Raw genomic sequence first — 19954 nt, 5'->3', positions numbered from 1 at the left:
CAGTTCATGCCTTGCTGTACGTGAGGCCCTGGGGTTGAGCCCCTGGACCACAGGGAGCACCAGGGGCAGCAGCACCAGGAGCAGCTCCATGGACAGGAGAGCAGTGCTGTGGTGTTTCTTCTCTCCGTCACGCCTCCTCTGCTGTCTCTCAGACACAAAAACAAAAACCTCACCACATGATTCCAATGCACAGCAAAGTTGAGAACTGCTACGACTGTATCTGCTTCTTACACTTACTTCCTAGAATCACTTGGTGGGGTGGGGTTGCAGAAGGTTTTTTAAAAGAAAAATACAGACCTTTGAGTCCTACCTTAGACTTCAGGCAGTGAGACCAAAAAACCTTTACTTAAAAAAGATAAATAAATAAATAAATAGGGGGTCAGGCGGTAGTGCAGCGGGTTAAATGCATGTGGAGCAGAGCACAAGGACTGGCTAAGGATCCCAGTTCGAGCCCCCAGCTCCTCACCTGCACGGGGGGGTCACTTCACAAGTGGTGAAGCAGGTCTGCAGGTGTCTGTCTTTCTTTTTCTCTTTCTTTTCCTTTTTCTTTTCTTTTTCTTCTTTTTTTTTTTAACAAGAGCACTGCTCAGCTCTGGTTTATAGTGGTACTGAAGATTGGACCTGAGATCTCAGACCTGAGAAATCTCTTTGCATAGCCCCTACCCTAATCTCTTCTTTTAAATCTAACCTAAAAAAGGAATCAAAGCAGGGCATCTAGTATCGAAAATCCTAGGGCCAGTCCTTGAAATTTCCCCATCTTTCCAGAAATGGTCTCTGAGGTTCATCTGAAGAACTCAAGACAACGTGAAAAACCACTGAACTAAATTCCCTTCAGTGAAAAAAACAGTATAAATCAAAGAAGAAGGAACCAAATTCTGCCAGAAGAGTCATGTTTTTGGACCTTGAAAAAATCATGTTGAGTGAAATAAGTCAGAAACAGAAGGATGAATATGGGATGATCTCACTCTCAGGCCGAAGTTGAAAAACAAGATTAGAAAAGAAAACACAAGTCGAACCTGAAATGGAATTGGAGTATTACACCAAAGTAAAAGACTCTGGGGTGGGTGGGTGGGTGGGGAGAATACAGGTCCATGAAAAATGATGAATGAAATAGTGGGGGTTGTATTGCTAAATGGGAATCTGGGGAATGTTATGCATGTAAAAAAAAAAAAAGAAGTAGAAACGCAAAGCAGAAATTGACTGAGTTTGGAGTATGGCACCAAAGTAAGAAAGCAGAAGTATACTAGAGTTAGCAGTGAGTACCTCCCTAATACTTCCTCTCCACTTTTCCAAGCTTTGGGTCCATGATTGCTCAACAATTTGTTTGGCTTTGTATGTTAACTCTCTTTTCAGTCAACAGGTTCCAGGTGTTATCAGGATGCCGGCCAGACTTCCCTGGATTGAAGACACCACCAATATGTCCTGGAGCTCAGCTTCCCCAGAGACCCATCCTACTAGGGAAAGAGAGAGGCAGACTGGGAGTATGGACCGACCAGTTCAGCGAGGAAGCAATTACAGAAGCCAGACCTTCCACCTTCTGCAACCCACAATGACCTTGGGTCCATGCTCCCAGAGGGATAGAGAATGGGAAAGCTATCGGGGGAGGGGGTGGGATATGGAGATTGGGTGGTGGGAATTGTGTGGAGTTGTACCCCTCCTACCCTATGGTTTTGTTAATTAATCCTTTCTTAAATAAAAAATAAAAAAAAATAAAAAAAAGAAGAGTCATGTTTTAGTCAAGCAGAAGATCGATCCAGTTATGTTCAAGTCAGTAGCGTTGGTGGGTGAAGCCAAGCCAGGCGCTCAAACTGACCCACTGGCCACACCCTCCTTAGGCTGAATTCAGTTATTTATACACTGATAGTATAAAGATCTGGTAAAGGAAGTAAATCTGGAGCTATACAATTCTCGCAGCATACAAATTCCAATGCCCGAAAAATGATGCTTAAGCAGATATAAATGCACGCTGTGTTATTAACTATGAGAAAGCCGAGTCCAGCTAATCCTACAAACATCAGGCAGCTTAGGCTTCCTCCAAATGCCACTTTTAGTCTCTGATATGAAACATCTTAAGGTCTCCTACAGCTTCTTAATTAGGTGTTTATAGGATTTACTCATTCTAATCCCATAAGAGTATTTCAAAAAATGAGAGAAAAGCAGGACATGAGCGGTTAGAAGTAGAAATCAGACTATGCTGTGGGCAATGCTGAGATCTGGTCTGGGAATCTCCAGGGAGTGAACCCTAAAGAGCTTCAGTTGATGGGTACCAGGTTTTTACTGAGTATGCAACCCAGAGGAAAAAATGCAGGCTAATTCTCTGGCCTTCACTGCCCAAAGTGCTCACCAGGCCCCATCCTGCTTCTGTGCCCAACTCCCCGCTGTGCCCTTTCCCTCTGCAATGTTGCCACCATGCTCCCACCTGCCAAATGAAATGCTATTCATCTGTTCAGCATGTCAGAATACATATGTCAAAAGAACAACACCGGACAGAAGTAAACCACAAGGCAGGTTCGTGATCACCTCAGTTTCTTCAACTGTAAGACAGGAGTCCAGCATGTGTGACAAATTGACTCAGAATAATAGGTTCAGGATTCAGAGGTCTGCATAACTGCCATTTTGACACTCAACCTACTATTCTAGGAGAAGGTGACTTCTGGGGTCCTTCTGTACTTTCTACAAAATTCAAAAGGTCTGAGGCCCAGGAGGTGGTATCGTGGATAAAGCACTGGACCCTTAAGCATGAGGCCCTGAGTTTGATCCCTGGTAAGTCATATGCCAGAATGATCTCTGATTTCTTTTCTTTTGTTTTCTTTCTTTTTCTTTTCAGGACTGACTTATTAAAAAAAAAAAAAAGAAGACGACCCCTAACATGAGCAGTCTTTTCTAGCTTTCTAATTCTCATCAGAGTTACTACAAGACACAAATCCTCTCTTTCTCTCAAGAATTAGTTGGGCTGGGTGCATGCCTTACTCTGCTCGAGGCACCACCTGGGAACAGCATAGCACCAAGGGAAGTTTTATGATTTTACGGGTGGTTGAGTCAATCTGTGGAATCTCTGTCTCTCCCTTTCTTTCCCTATCAGAGAAGAAAAATAGAAAAGAGTGAAAGAGAAAGAATTAACTTGAACTGGAGTTGGTGTGTTGCACCAAAGTAAAAGACTCTGGTTGGGGGGGGGGGGTGTTCAGGTCCTGGACCATGATGGCAGAAGAGGACCTAGTGGGGGTTAGATTCTTCTGTGGAAAACTGAGAGATGTTACACACGTACCAACTACTGTGTTTTACTGTTGACTGTAAACCATTAATTCCCCCCCATAAAAAAGAAAAAAAGAGAGAGAGAAAGAATTAGATGGACTGGTCAATGACAAAAGAATGGAATGGAAAGGGAGCTGAGGAAGGGGTACAAGTTTAACTGAAACTGACCAAGTCAAGCAGGGAAGAACAGGAAGCCTGGACAGGGCTGGCACCCTGAACTCCTGCTCATCCTGGTGTCCTGGTCTGACCAAACAGCAGGGCTGGGGGCGAGGGGAGGGGGGCGAGGATAAATAGAACAGCTGCCAGAGAGGTTGTTCAGCAGGAGGAGTGCATGGCTTGCAAGCATAAAGCCCTTGGTTTGATCCCCTGCACCAACATTTCTTGTGTCACTCTCACATTAAATGAAGTGTAAAGTAGGAATACACACACACACACACACACACACACACACACACACACACATTTTTTTAAAAAATGAAACAAGTTGAGATAGGAGGTTTTAATTAGAGAACATAGTTTCCAAATGCACATTTCAGAAACGGGCTGTGGGTGATGATAAAGGTAAAGAGAGTACGTACGGGGGGAGAAGGAGAGACCAGGAAATATAAGGAGGTTTATCTGGACCAGTGTTTGTCTTGCAGGAGCACCACTGACGGCAGGGGACACTCAGAAAGATGTGGGAACTTGCTAGGACTGCTTCACCACCTCTTCCTCTCTCTTTCTTTCTTTCTTTCTTTCTCTCTTTCTTTCTTTCTTTCCTTTTCTTTCCTTTTTGGCTGTTACTAGCATTTAGAGGAGGGCAAGATGATGAATAAGATCTGCCTCAAGGGCAGATGGCAGATAGCATACTGGTTCCACAAGAAACTTTCATGTCTGAGGCTCCAAGATCTCAGGTTCAATCGCTGATTATCACCATAAGCCAGAGCTGAGCGGTGCTCTGGTAAAAAAAAAAAAAAAAAAAAGATGTGCTTCCTGAAAAATGCCATAGCAAGCCCCACACCCACCCCACTGAGAAGAAAATTAATCCAGAGGCTGGTGTCCCCACTCAGGCCACTGCAATGAAGGACAGGAAAGGACATGATGTGACTGAGAGCATGATGTGAACCTCAAAGCCTAGGTTTAGGACTTGGGAATGTGGGGAAGTAGCAGACTGGTCCTAAAGTATTTTCAGGGAGTGTGTGCCCCAAAGTAGGCAACCACTAAATATATATATGGAGAGAGAGAGAGAAAGAGGGGAGAGGGAGAGGGAGAGGGGGAGGGGGAGGGGGAGGGGGGAGGGGGAGGGGAGAGGGAGGAGGAGGAGGAGAGAGAGAGAGAGAGAGAGAGAGAGAGGGAGGAGGGAAAGAGAAAGCAAGACCGGGGAAAGCTAAGTTTAAGCAGAGGTGGGGCTTGGAAGGGTGAAAAGGGTAAGAATGTTGTAGAGCCTCTGCACCACTGAGAGTTTCCAAGTCCCATTAATCACATCTCAACACTGTCTCCCATCCCTCCCTTTCTTTCTACTCCTGCTGCCCCACATCCTCAATAGCTTCTACCTGGCTTCTGAGAAGAGCCTCGTCTTTTGTCTCCGAGTGATCTACCTCTCGCCTTTCCCATATACCTCTTACATTACTGCCAGAAGAATCTCTATAAGCTACAAGTCTGGGGGTGAGCACACATTGCAAGTATCTTCACTGATAGGTTTGACATAAAACCACAGCGACATAAAATGCATAATGCAGAAGGTGAAAGGGCTGGAGTCTCACCCGACCACCAGGCTGCCTGCAGGGATAACCGGGGTCAGGTTTGGGAATAGCCACGTTTTCCACAGCAGGCTTTAAAGGGCTTTGATAATCAAACAAATGCAAATGTGGAGGTATAGTTTTGGAAACTCCCTACTGGAAGTTATCTGTATCTGACATACAAGTTCCACAGCCATTTTCCTCAAACATCTAATAGGCTCTCTACTAAATGGATCAGTTTTCTGTTTCTTAGCAAACTTGATTACTGAGATAAACTTAACCACCTCCCAAAGCTCCTTCTCACTGTGGCAGCTCTACTTGAGTGAAGAAATGTATCTGCCACACTGACTTACCATTGACATGTATGATATTTATTATTTACACTTCAACATTTGTTGACCGTCCCAATCACCATGCCACAATTGTTAAGATATAAATAAGCAGGAGGGAAAGGAGACTCAGAGTGTAAGCATCATGGAGAAGGACACTAGCTTTGGAGATGGAAGAATGGAGCCCAGAGTCATGGCGAGTAGGCTCTAGAGGCTGGAGAAGGACAGTTTCTGCTACTCGCTCCCATAGTTCCTGACCTGACTCACATAGCTTGGGTGTTCGAAGCATCATGGTGTGAAAGAAACCCTGAGCTAAGAGTCACAGGACATGAATTGTGACGTGTGTGACTTTGCAGTTGACTGGTTTTGAGACTCCCTGACTTCTTAATTGCCTTCCTGGTGAATTCAACAGGACAGATACTCTTGAATGTTCAGATTTTGAAACTCTGATCCCTTGGGCAAGGGAAATAGCATAATGTTTATGCAAACAGACTTTCATGTCTGAGGATCTGAGGTCCCAGGTTCAATCCCCAGTAACATCAAAAACCAGAACTGAGCAGTGTAAAATTTAATTAATTAATTAAGAGCTAATTCCGGAGGCTGATAGTGGCACTCCTGGTTGAACGCAGACATGACAGTGTGCGAGGACCTGGATTCAAAGCCCCAGTCTCCACCTACAGCAGAGAAGCTTCAAAAGCGATGAAACAGGTCTGCAGGTTGTCTCTCTCTCTCTCTCTCTATTTCCCCCTTCCCTCTCAATTTCTCTTTCTCTCTATTTTAAATAAACAATAAAACCCTCTCTAATTCCATGGAGCTTGTTGATACTGGTTCGTGGCCACTGTCAGGAAACAATGCTTTAACTAAAATAAGAACTTGGAAGCAAATCAACAGGAGGGGTTGGAGAGACAGCTCGGCTGGGAACATGCATGCTTAGCTCACAGCCCACATCACTGGGAGAAGCTTCAGTGCTGTGTCTGTATCTTCCTCCCTCTCTCGAAAAGCTGGCCCTGAGTGGTGAAGCCCTGGTGATAACAAGAAAACGTAGTAAAATAAGCAGGAAAGAGGCCTGCATGTCAGAGAACTCATGGTCCAGAGCAAAGAGCAACAGGTCATTCCTTAAAAGGCTAAACACTTCAGACTTTAATCATCATGTGGTCTCTGCTATAACTTCACAACTCTACCGAGATAGCATGATAGCATCTGCAGACAATACACAACTGGACATGATTTTGTTCCAATAATCCTTTATTTACTAAAGACAGGCACCCAGGCAGTGGTAGTCTGTGCTAACAGAACTTTATATGATGATCAAATGCTTCTGTGATGTTCAATATGGCAGTCGGCAGTTGTGTGTAGTTATTGGACTCTTGAAAGACAGCTAATGCAACTGATGAACTGAAGTGTGTGTGTCTCTGTGAGAGAAAGAGAGATTGAGGCCTCACACATGCATGATACCACTGTTCCTGGACCAATATTTTTTATTTTTTCTAGTCTAGGGAGAAAGAGAGAGAGATGAAGAAGGAGGAGAAGGAGGAGGAAGAGAAGGAGGAAAAGGTGAAGGAGAAGATGATGGTGATGGAGAGAGAGAGAGATCACACCAAGTGTGTCTTCCCTTGGTGCTGGTGCTCCTGTTAGCGCCACAGTTCAAACCATGGCCTTGTGCATGCCTTACCAATTGAGCTATCTCCTGGTACCTGGATTTTAGGTGTTTTTAATTGACTGAAATGTAAACAGTCACATATCTACTGATTACCACACTGGACTATGTAGGCAAAGAGTAATACCTGACACTTCCTTCAATTTAAATGTCATCTCAATGTGCCTCCCTCACTAGCTTTTTCCCATGATGACCTTCTCCCCCACCCCCCCCCCGAAGATTTTATTTATTCATTAGAAATGTAGGAGGAGAGAGAGAAAGAATCAGACATCAGTCTGGTACATGTGGTACTGGGGACTGAACTCAGGACCTTGTACTTGAGAGTCTAATGCTTTATATCCACTGCACCACCTCCTGGACCACACCACTTTCTCTCACTTAGTATCTAGTCCTTACTTCTGTTCATTTGGGACTTGATGATAATTTACTTAACAGTTACATGGTGTATAATTATCTTTTGCATTTGTTTATAACTTTTTTCCTCAAGTAAACAAAAATTCAAGGAGAGAAAAATGTCTGTGCTGATTATTAAAGGCATCTTATACCATGTTCCTTCTTCACTAACTTCCCAGACCAGTGGTAGTAACTTGTCGAGACAGGTGGTGTTGCTGCACCACTACTTACTTGGAGAATATTTCCACAATAGCTGATGACTTGTTCTTGTTGACAAGTGAGAGTTCTTTGGCTGTTACCCTCAATGACTGTGAAGACCACTGCCGTCTATTAAATGGTGTTGACTCCATCTTTTCACAGATACCTGTGGAACAAAGAAATTCAGTATATTAGACACAGGGGAGTATTCTCCAGCATCCAAGGACTGGCAGTGGTGTTGTAGAGGGAAAAGAAAGAGAAGGGAAGGGAGGGGAGGGGAAAGGTGATGGAAGGGGAGGGGAGGGGAAAGGGGGGAGAAGGAGGAGAGAGGAGGGGAAAGGGGAGAGGAGGGGAAGGGAGGAGGGGAGGGAGAGGAGAGGAGAGGAGAGGAGAGGAGAGGAGAGGAGAGGAGAGGAGAGGAGAGGAGAGGAGAGGAGAGGAGAGGAGAGGAGAGGAGAGGGTCGTAGACTAGCAGACCACACTCCTCCACCACTTTCTCAAAAAGTGTAACCTTGGTCAAAAGATTTCGTTATCATTGGGTTGTAGTTTCCTGTAAAGCAAGAAGGTTAGACCAGATGATCTCTAAGGTCCCTTCCAACTGCATCATTTTATGACTGACCCCACTGTGTTGGCCTTTCCCTGAACTTAAGACTGTTCCAAAGTCACATTTGGAGTGAAATGTTCCACTCTTCTGAGTCACATCCCAGGGGAGGCATGATCACCATCTCTGTAGAATCAGATTCAAGTGAAGTTCTACCTACATCCAAGTTTCTTTTGGCTGCCCTCCCTCCCTCCAAGCTCTGGGGCACTGGCCACTTGGTGTTAGGGAGAGAGCTCGGGTCACAGCATGTCTGCTTTGATCCCCATGCTACAAGGCAGCAGAGTACCCTCTGATTGTAAGATTTGTGGAGAAAGGCACGGCAGAACAAGGGCGTGAAGGGAGACAGACTTCCTCTGAAATGTCTTGGTTACCTGTTTCACCTCTGGTGAAATGTCACCTCCACAAGTGGGGAGCGGGGGCTCAAACCCATGTCCTTGCACAAGGTGGTGTGTGCGCTCAGTCGGGTCGGCCACCACCCGGCCCCAAATTCTTACTACTTTAAAGCCTTACAGTTGATGGAAGAACAATCTCCTTATGGTCCAGAGGACATAACCTATATGCTTAGAATTCTTTTTCTAAAAAAATCCCTTCAAATAATACATAAAGCTGGGCCCTGAATATCACCTAGCCCCTATCCATTCACTTGAATTGTTTGGGTTTGGCCCTACTCATTACCAAAGGAGTTGCAACCTTTGCCCAGAGGAGATTAGAAATGAGTCAACAGTTTCCTTATTTGAGGAAAGGGGGGGAAAAAAAAAAACCACACAGATGAAAACACTGCTTAAGCTCACCTGACAATACAGAACATAAAAACACTGGTGGGTGGGCTGATGGCTCACCAGGTACCTCCTCCCACAGCTGTCAGTCACAGAATACAGTGTGCTGGCCTGCCATTTCACAATAAAAGTCCCGAGATGCAAAGCTATTTGCCACAAGCAGTGCTTTTCCTTTCAGCTAAAGCCAGTGTCTAAAAACAGTACCGGTTTTGTAGCTTTTGTTTGTTCTGAGCCTCCTGTTAGGAGGCAACATAACCTCTGACGGTCAGGAGATCTGTAGAGACAAGATACAGCTAAGTGGGGTTGTTGGTACCAACACTTAAAGCTGTGGGTCCCTCAATGAAAGCCTAGATGCTGCATCCAAAAGGGAGATATATGACAAAGAAAAGATCCTGACATTGCAGAAAAGACACATGTTCAGAGTTATTGTTATCATTATCATCATTTAATTTTAGATTTATTTCTTTAATGAGAGGTAGAGAAACAAGCCAGAATTTGACATGTGGTTCCATCCATCTGGATAGACAAAGTAACCTTAAATTTATATATGTTCTTTGAAATAAACCTGAATTATCAAAGAATTAGCTATTTGATTTCTAGTTATTAACTGATAAACAAACCGAATAATGTCAGTCTTTCCTCTAACAGGAAAGACACTAACAGGAAAGACACAGAAGCAACAAATGATCCGGCTACACTTACACAAAAATCAACTTTCAGCCAAGTCTAGAATAACAGACCGACACTTTATGAAGTTAGCTGGCACAATTGCGCTGCCAGTGTTGATGGCTATCAGTGTTTTCAGTTTTCCATCTCGGGTCAAAGACAAAAACACTGAACATACATTCTCAAATCTACTCACAGCACTCATTATTAGAGACTGGGTGTGATGAAGACAGAGGCCTTTAATTCCCATGTCTAATTTCATCATCTGGACTATTTGCAGCCAGAAAAACAAGGAAAATCTGGACTTCATTCTCAGCCTAGGGTCAGGATAAGTGCACTTTAGACTTAGGGAGGGAGGTGGCTCACACCCAAATGACACCTCTCTTCACAGAAACATACACTCCCCACTGTATTAGTGCCCTGTGAGACAGATCAAAGTGAAAGTTGGTGCATGCTTTCTGGTGGACTCGGTGGATCTGGTGGACTCGGTGGAGCCTTCCTCCAAGGTGTAGTGAGAGCACCTCGCACGGAGGGTGTGCATACGTAACCTGCTGGGCTTGCTAGTGTGTGCAGGTAAAATGACAGGATGTGCTCAGAGGAAAGTGGGGTCTAGAAGTTGGGCACCTGGTTTTCTGATTTGATGGGAAAGAAAGGAAAGGAGATGGGGTTGCCTGAGGCTTACAGAATGAGGAGAATTTCCACAAGTGAGACCAATAAAAAAGCAACTGCATCTCAGGTGGGGGATCAACTTCATCCCACGCGGGAGTTCAGATATCACAGGCTGCTTTAATAGAGGAAGACTTCAGGTGCAAGAGAAGTGGAGAGTAAGGCAGGGAAAGGCAGAACAGGCTCAGATTGAAAGAGCCTTGAAAGCCCTCCAAAGTGTTTCTGCCATATCCCAACAATGCGCGGGAACTAGCCTAATGGAAGGGCCGAGATATGTTCTTTTTGTTATTATTATTTATTTATTTTCCCATTTTGTTGCCCTTTTTTTTACTGTTGTTGAAGTTATTATTGTTGTTGGTGGTGTCGTTAGATAGGACAGAGAGAAATGAAGAGAGGAGGGGAAGACAGAGAGGGGGAAAGAAAGACACCTGCAGACCTGCTTTACCGCCTGTGAAGGGACTCCTCTGCAGATGGGGAGCCAGGGACTCGAACATGGATCTTTATGCCAGTCCTTGTGCTTTATGCCAGGTGCGCTTAACCCGCTGCACTACTGCCTGATTCCCAGGCCGAGATGTGTTCTAACCTTAACCTGCCATTCCTTAGCACGTGTGACCTTTACAGGAAGAAAAAAAAAAAAAAGTGATTTCCCGATCCTCAGTGCTCACATCTGTAAGATCTCTACACTGGGTTGTCCATAGTCTTTATGACACAATGCAGAATGAGTGCCATGCTCAGTGTGCAGCTTGATCACAGGGAAGAAGCCAAGACTTACTAGCCAAGAAGACCCTAAGTGAGAGGTAACTAAGATTTAAATTCATAGTAGGTGGGGCTAGAAAGGTGGGAAGAGAGAATTTACTGGCTAGAGACAGAGACATCGACAGGGAAGGGAAAGAAAGACACCTGCAGCACTGTTTCACCATTGGTGAGATTGTCCCCCTGCAGGTGGGGGTCAGGGACTTGAACCCATCGTAACATGTTCACTCTACCAAGTGTGCCACCACCTGGCTCCAGAACTGATAGTTTTTAGAATAAAATGGACATAGGGTTAGAGAAAGACTAAAAGTTGGCATCATCAAATGATCAAACGGTTGTCATTAGCAGAGGGTAGAAAAAGGAAGATGAGGGAGAAGGATGCATTCTGCTTTCCACACACTGAGATCCACACAAGAGACGAGGCAAGAAAGCCCCTACAGAGATCTAAGAGGAAGCTAAAAATTTATGACTACGGTTAAAAACCAGACTCTTAAAAGGAAATTAATAGTTTAAATGCCAACACATGCAAAGCACATATTTCAATCCTCAACACCACGGGTTGGTCTTATTATTTATGAAGAAACTGAGATTCAAAGATTATTTCCGAAGTTTAGCTATAAAATAGCAGAAGTGAGATTAAACCCATATTCTCCTCGGCAAAGTCAATATTCTTTTCACTACATGTCGTGAATACTGATTAAACCATCACCTTGAGCCATGGTAGAAGACAGGGTAGCAAACTCTGAAGCTTGCAGCAAGTATTTTTCAGAATCGTCAGCACCAAAGATAAGCATTTGTCTTTTCAGATAACCTGGCCTGACTTTCCACTGTGAATTAGTTTGCATTAAAGGTGTGGTATTCCACCAGTCCACACACCACATTCTTGCTTTCTCTGACATGAGAGTCCCTCTCTTGGACTTAAAGACAACTTTCCATTCTACAGATTTTGTTAAGATTGAAAAGGAAGGAGGCCGGGTGGTGGCGCAGGTGAAGCAGGTCTGCAGGTGTCTGTCTTTCTCTCCTCCTCTGTCCTACACTCCTCTCTCAATTTCCCTGTCTTATCCAACAATAGTGACAGCAATAACAACAACAGTAATAACAACAACAATAAACAACCAGGGCAACAGAAGGGAAAAATGACCTCCAGGAGCAATGGATTCGAGTGCAGGCACTGAACCCCAGCAATAACCCTGGAGGCAAAAAAAAAAAAAAGACTTGTTTAAAAAAAAAAAAAGAGTGAGAAGGACATGGACCAACACAAGGAAAGACCCACCTAGCAGGAGATACTCAGTCTTGTCTTCCAATACCCTAAGAATGCTTTTTTCCCCAAAGGTCTAGTTGACTTTAAGATCTTCACAGCACTGCCATCTACAAATGATAACAGCAGATGTCTACTGGGAGAGACAGCTGACGGTTACGCAAGACTTTCATGCCTGAAGCTCCAAAGTCCCAGGTTCAGTCTTCTACACCATCATCAGCCAGAGCTGAGTAGTGCTCTGGTAAAACAAAAATAATAATAAAATAAAAATAAATAAATCAGCAGTTGTCACTTAATGGACACCTACTAACAACTCATTTAATCCTTTGAATAATCCTTGACATAGACTAGTGCTGTTTCCATAAAAACAAAACAAAACAAAAATAATAACAAGAAAATCTGTGGTTCACTGAGGCTGAATGATTTGCTTACAAAGGCTACAAAGATATAGGAAGCCCAGGCAGATTCCAGTGTCCCTCCTCCAAAACCCAGCCCCCCAGGTCATTTGCATTCTGGTGTTCAACTGTTAAAGGGAATGCATATGACAGAAATAACTCCTCAGGGACAGGAAGGGCAGTGGTATAGCTAGTAATGGGATGCATATTATTTGCTAAGAAGGAAAATACCTTCAGTTTTAGGTATATATTGCAGATTAAATGTAATGTTCCAACAATTCTCCTAAACTCACAAGCTACTAAGTAAAAACAAACAAACAAACAACAACAACCAACAGAGTTTTAGCTCCTGATTCAACCTTTTTATCACACCAGGTAGTTTAAGGTGGGATAGGTAAGGGCCTACAAGCAGAGTAAAAGCCTGGAGATAGAGATCTCTAGAACAAAGGTCCTTGAAACCTTTAAGGGTTGGGCAGTGACTCACTGGGAATCCGGCCCCAGGTATCTGCTTCCTCAGGTATCTGTTGGTTAGGGTGAGGCCTGTAACCGCTCTTGAAAACCTGCTGTAATAAACTAATTCATTAACAGACTGACCGGACCAAGGACAGTGTCTCCCAGAAACCAAGCTAGGTCAAAAGCAAATGAACTGCCAGCCACTAATTAAATCAATTCTTACAGGTCCAGTTTTAGTTCTCTTTCTTATTCATTTTCCCTATCTCCTCTTTCTGAAAAGATTATTGGTGCAAGAGGCACAGTTAACAGAACATAGGCTCAAAAATTTAAAAAGGAAAGTACATACTCACTTATTCAAACGACCTTAAAAATTTCAAGGTACAAAGAGAAAAATTTAAATAAGCATGAAATATATTCCCACACAATACGTTTTTAGAATATAAATTCTACTTACATATTTATGGATATATTTTTGGACAAGTAATAGGTACTAGACTCAAAAGCGTCTTTGGAAGACAATACTGTTTTAATATCTCTCTTTTTATTTTCCCTTTTGTTGCCCTTGTTGTTTTTTATTGTTGTTGTAGTTATTATTGTTGTTGTTGTTGGACTCCCCTGCAGGTGGGGAGCTGGGGGCTGGAACCAGGATCCTTCTGCTGGTCCTTGCACTTTGTGCCACATGCACTTAACCCACTGCGCTACCTCCCAACTCCCTGTTTTAATCTCTTATTCTGAAATAACTTGCTGCAAGAGTTACACAGACTACACACATATATATATATATATATATATATTAAAGTTCTCATATACCTCTTACTTAGCTTTACCTTATATTACCACAGTGCAATTATCAAAATTAACACTGATACACTATTAACTTAGTTATAGACTTCATTAAAAAGTAGCCAGTGTTTTCCATCCCAAGACTCAACACGGTGTTTAGTTTTGTATCTTCACATGCAAAGTCTGTTCAAATCTGTGGGTCTCAATCTTTCTTATTTCCTTCATATTTATCAACTAGAATTCTTCTGTAAGGAATAACTGTTCTTTCTCCATCTTTTATTTATTTATTCAAAAATTTATGTTGCCATGAACTCACCAAGATTTTATATCCTGGGTTATAGTTGTTGTTGGGTTGTATTTTCTGATCCATCTTCCTACTGTGTCTTTTAATAGGTGAATTCAGGCCATTGACATTTATTGATATCAAGGACTGAAGATATTTTAACACCATTCTTATAGAGTTTTAGAGTGTTCTGATATATGGCCTATTTATGATGGTCTGACTGTTTATAAAAGACCTTGCAGAACTTCTTTCAGGGCAGGCTTGCTGATAGTTGATTCCTTCTACTTTTGTTTGTCTGAGAAGGTTTTGATGCCTCCATCTAGTCTGAATGATAGTCTAGCAGGATATAGTATTCTTGGTTGAAAGCTTTTCTCATTGAGCACTCGATAGATATCTTGCCATTCTCTTCTGGCCTATAGTGTTTTTGTTGAGAAGTCTGCTGCTAATCTTATGGGTTTTCCTCTGTAGGTGACTCTTTTGTTTTCCTCTTGCAGCCTTCAGGATCCTTTCTTTATCCTTATTCCTTTCCATTCTAAATATGATGTGTCTTGGTGTCTTTAAGTCTGGGTTAATTCTGTTTGGGACCCTCTGGGCTTCTTGAATATTTATGTCTTTGATGTTGTCTAGACTATAGAAGTTTTCAGCTATTATGGCCTGAAGAATGCTCCCTCTCTTTCTTCCTCTGGTAAGCCAATAATGCGTATATTGTTTATTGTATATTGTATACTGTATATTGTATATTGTTTCTTTTGAAGTCATCCCATAGGTCTCTGTTGTTGTTTTCAGCGTCTCTTAATCTCTTTTTGAGCTCTCTTACTTCTTTTTTAGTTGTCTCTAATTCATCCTCGATCTTGCTAATTCTGTCTTCAGTCTCATTGATTCTATTCTCTCTGCCCTCTACTGTTTTCTAGAGTTCATCTATTTTGTTTCCCTGTTCTGATACTGTTTTAGCTTGTTCAGCTAGTTGTGTTCTTAGCTCAGCTATTTCAGCTTTCAGCTCTCTAATAACCTTGAGATAGTTAGTGTTTTCTTCCAGAGTCTCATTTGTTGTTCCTGTACTTCTGATTACAATTCTTTCAAACTCTTTACTCACTCCTGTGATTATTTCCTTAGCTAATGTTTGGATGTTGAACTCGTTATTTTGTGCTTCACCTTTTGGGAGGCTTTTAGCTGGACTGTTGTCCTGGTTCGTTTCTCCAATATTTCTTCTTGTTGGTTTACCCATTTATATATTATGTTATGAGTTCCCTCTCTTAGTACTTTTCAAATTACTGATTACTATTTCCTGGATTGACTTGTGTCTAATTAAGGTAATTAAAGGGTTCACAGTGGTGGAAGTTAACAGTTGTTTCAATAGTATTTTAATCCCTGAATTGGAACTCAGTGATTTAAAAGCCTCTTTTTTAACTCTTCTTCTCCTTCTCCTTCTCCTTCTCCTTCTTCTCTGTAGGCAATGGGAACCTGAGGGCTTCTAACTATAAGTAGACTTCTTAATCACTGACTGGGTGCCGGTAGCCAACCCCCTCCCGTCTCCCATCCTCCCGTATCTCCAAACTCAGTGGCCAGTCACCTAACTCAAGTTGGACGTGCTAAGATCGACCCAGTCTGGAAAAGACAAATTTCCCATGAGTGGTCATCCCACTTCCGGTTATCTTGTCCATCTCCAAAACTCTCTCCCTTTACACTGTCTGTCTGAACTGGAAGACGCTTTGAAGAGGGTTAAACCGGGAACAGCTGCTGGCTATGATAACATCACCCCAGAACTCATTCTTAACCTGGGTCCCGCGGCAAAGAAGTGGCTCGCTTCATTCCTGTCCCACATCTTGGAATCTGAGTCTATGCCCAAAGTTTGGCGTCGTGCGAAGATTATAGCAGTTTTGAAACCAAAGAAAGACCCAACACTGGCCGCCAGCTATAGACCAATTTCTCTCCTCTCCGTGTGTTACAAACTCCTTGAGAGGCTGCTTCTGTCACGTATTTCTCATCTTACAGAGAAATTCCTATCACCCGCCCAAGCTGGTTTCCACCCAGGAAGATCTACCTGCGAACAAGCCCTGGCCATCTCAACTTACATTGAAAATGGATTCCAGAAGAATTTAAAGACGGGTGCTGTCTTTGTTGATCTCACAGCAGCCTATGACACGGTCTGGCACCATGGTCTCCTAGTCAAGATCTCAAGATGCCTGCCTCCATGGGTGGCCAACACTATATCGTTTCTTCTCCAAAACAGAAGATTCCGGGTGCATCTGGGTGACAAGTCTAGCAGATGGAGACTTGTCTCAAGTGGCCTCCCCCAGGGCTCTGTTCTGGCTCCTACGCTATTTAATATTTACATCAATGACCTCCCAGAAACTTCTTCAAAGAAGTTCTACGCCGATGACATCTGCTGTGCAACTCAGGCATCCAAGTTCGACATCCTCGAGGAAACACTCACGAAATACATGTTTCTGATATCTGATTACTGTAAAAAATGGCGACTAATCCCTAGCACTGCAAAAACAGTATCATCTGTTTTCCATCTACACCATGCCTCGGCCTCACGTGAGCTTAATGTGCAGCTTGGCAATACGAGAATCCGGCATGAAGCCCAGCCAGTCTATCTTGGCGTTACTCTTGATCGCATCCTGTCATTTCACAAACATCTCATAAAAACTGCAGCAAAGGTGGGCGCGAGGAATAACATCACTGCAAGACTGGCCAGCTCCTCATGGGGCGCGAGTGCTTCCACACTACGATCATCATCTCTGGCATTATGCTATTCCACTGCAGAATACTGTGCCCCAGTATGGTTCCGTAGCCCCCATGTCCACTTGGTCGATTCCAAATTATATTCCTCCATGAGGATCATTTCTGGAACCATCCGTTCCACCCCGGTTCCATGGCTGCCAGTTCTTAGCAACATCGCCCCGCCAGATATCCGTCGGGATGCGGCATCATCTAAGTTCATTTCCCACGTCTACGCTCGACCGGACCTGCCAATATACGCGGATATCTTCGCCCACCCTGTCCAACGCTTGACGTCTTGTCACCCAATCTGGTCCCCTACGCCTACACTGAACTTCTCTGTTCCAGTCTCTTGGAAACAGAGTTGGCAGTCAGCTGAGGTAAAGAACAAACACCTCATCACAGACCCCTGCAAGCATCAACCCGGCTTTGACCTAGCACGTTATGACTGGGCCCTCCTCAATCGCTATCGAACAGGCCATGGCCGGTGCACCGCTATGTTCCATCGCTGGGGAGCCAGAGACGACCCGAATTGCCCCTGCGGCTACAGACAGACTATGACCCACATAGTCAACGACTGCCACCTCTCCAGATTCAAAGGAGGTCTTGAAACTTTACATCAGGCTCAACCTGACACTGTTGACTGGCTAAGGAAGAAGGGCAAAAGCTGGAAGAAGAATAATCACTGACTCCTAACCAAGAGATAAAGCAGGGTGTGGCAGAGATAATCCAGTGGTTTTGCAAAGAGACTTGCACAGCCTCACAGCTATGCCACTGAGGTATAGGTCTTCTCCTGAATTTCCTGGTTAGATCTCTGTCCCCCGGTGTTCCTCCATGCCACTGCTCCAGATTCTGAGGGTAGTAGCAATGGAGACTCAGAGTTGTACTTGGTGAGTCTCTGGGGAGTCTTCTCCTCCCTTCAGCTGTCCCCTTGTTGGTGGAACAGACTGGAGGTGGTGTCTCAACTGATAAACTGTTGACTGTTACCAGCCACTTAGTCTCTCCCTAGGCTCTGTCACCAGCCCCGTGTGTTTGCACTCACTGGTGATTTGGTGGGTTCCTGTAGTCGTTCTAGTTCTGTCTTGTTTCAGTCCCAGGTGGTCTCCTTTCATATTCCTAGTTGATCCGGGAGAGGAGAGGAGAGGAGAGAAATAGATCTGCTGCTGCTTGTAGCCCCGCCTCCGGAAGTCCCCTATATCCTGGGTTATAGTAACACCTGGATTATTTTATCCCTTGGGTTGTTTTATTCTGTTGTGCAAAAAAGTATTCCAATTTTGATCATTTGGAGCTCTTTAAGCTTAGCTCTGACATATCAGTATCAGATGTTCCAGGCTTGTGCTACATTTACCCTGCCTTGGTCTTGGAATCAACCACTTTCCCAGGATACCTGGATCCTCTTATTGCAAAGACCAAGATCACTAGGTGTGCTCATCACTACTAAGAAGTCACAACTTCTAGTCTCTCTGCAGGGACAGAATCAGGAAGACGGGGTGAGGGGAGAGTGTTTCCACTTATCTCTATACTTACCTATCAGTCTCTCTCTATATATATAATTTTATTATATTTATTTATTTTCCCTTTTGTTGCCCTTGTTGTTTTTATTGCTGTTGTTACTGATGTCGTTGTTGTTGGATAGGACAGAGAGAAATGGAGAGAAGAGAGGAAGACAGAGAGGGGAGAGAAAGACTGACACTTGCAGACCTGCTTCACCTCTGTGAAGCGACTCCCCTACAGGTGGGGAGCCAGGGGGCTGGGACCGGGGATCGTTACTCAGGTCCTTGCGCTTTGCGCCACATGCGCTTAGCCCGCAGTGCTACTGCCTGACTCCCCAGTCTCTCTCTATTTTTTTAAATGATTTTTTTACATTTATTTATTTTCCTTTTTTGTTGCCCTTGTTGTTTTTCATTGTTGTTGTAGTTATTATTGTTGTTGATGTTGTCATTGTTAGATAGGACAGAAAGAAATGGAGAGAGGAGGGGAAGACAGAGAGGGGAAGAGAAATATAGACACATGCAGACCTGCTTCACCGCCTGTGAAGTGACTCCCCTGCAAGTGGGGAGCTGGGGGCTCGAACTGAGATCTTTATTCCGGTCCTTGCGTTTTGCGCCACGTGGGTTTAACCTGCTGCGCTACCCCCCCGACTCCCCCCAGTCTATATTTTTAACTATGAATTCAAGGTGATAGTTGTGTCTCCAAGCTTGCACTACAAAATTCATTATTGCATTCCATGTTACTTAACTTTAACTTTTGCTCATGCTCACTTCTACAGCACATATACTAAAATTGGAACAATTTTACCTTTTTCTCTTTGATAGGGAGAAGCCTAATTCCAAAGATTTCTGATTTGATAAGAGTTTTAAAATCAGAAGCTGGGCAGCGATACACTTGGTAGAGCACATATATCACCACACACAAGGACCCAGGTTCAAGACGCGGGTCTCTACTTGTAGGGGGAAGTTTCACATGCGGAGAAGCAGTGCTGCATCTCTCTCTCTCTCTCTCTCTCTCTCTTCTCTCCTCTCCTCTCTTCTTCTTCTTCTCTCTCTCTCCCTCCTCATTCATTTTCTATCAAAAATAAATAATTAAATAAATATTTTTTAAAGTTCTAAATTTTCCAAATTTATGTCACTACCAGATTCGAATGCCTCGATATGACATGCATTTCAATTCCACATAGAATGGTATCTCTTTCTCAATCTATTCACCTTTCAAGATTCAAATGATAGACTCTTTTTTTTTTAATCTATTCCCTTTTTTGGTGCCCTTGTTTTATTGTTGTAGTGATTATTGTTGTTATTATTGATGTCATTATCGTTGGATAGGACAGAGAGAAATGGAGAGAGGAGGGGAAGACAGACGGGGAGAGAAAGATAGACACATATCTACTTCACCGTCTATTAAGGGACATCCCTGCAGGTGGGGAGCCAGCGGCTCGAACCGGGATTCTTCGGCCGGTCCTTGCGCTTTACGCCACTTGCGCTTAACCCACTGTACTACCGCCCGACTCCCAGACTATTTCTTTAAACACCTTTTCCTGAACTGCCCAGAT

The 19954-nt window shown here is 43.6% G+C and overlaps 1 protein-coding gene across 6 annotated transcripts in view; it reads right to left on the bottom strand.

The window, feature by feature from the left end:
* Positions 1-19954, bottom strand: part of LIMA1 (LIM domain and actin binding 1) — a 116393-nt gene that overhangs the window by 84519 nt on the left and 11920 nt on the right. For 5 of the 6 annotated variants that reach the window (XM_060195383.1, XM_060195384.1, XM_060195386.1 and 2 more), the window contains exons 1-2: positions 17948-18029; positions 7581-7713 (exon numbers count right to left, since the gene is read on the bottom strand). In XM_060195383.1, the coding sequence (XP_060051366.1) occupies positions 7581-7713; positions 17948-18017 (203 nt within the window). In that variant the 5' untranslated portion in view covers positions 18018-18029. Of the gene's footprint in view, positions 1-7580; positions 7714-17947; positions 18030-19954 lie in introns of those variants that run through there. The other variant, XM_060195385.1, reaches the window with a different exon arrangement.

The sequence above is a fragment of the Erinaceus europaeus genome, chromosome 7 (genome assembly GCF_950295315.1).
Source record: "Erinaceus europaeus chromosome 7, mEriEur2.1, whole genome shotgun sequence".
NCBI lineage: Eukaryota > Metazoa > Chordata > Mammalia > Eulipotyphla > Erinaceidae > Erinaceus > Erinaceus europaeus.
This window is presented reverse-complemented; position numbering and strand designations above follow the sequence as displayed.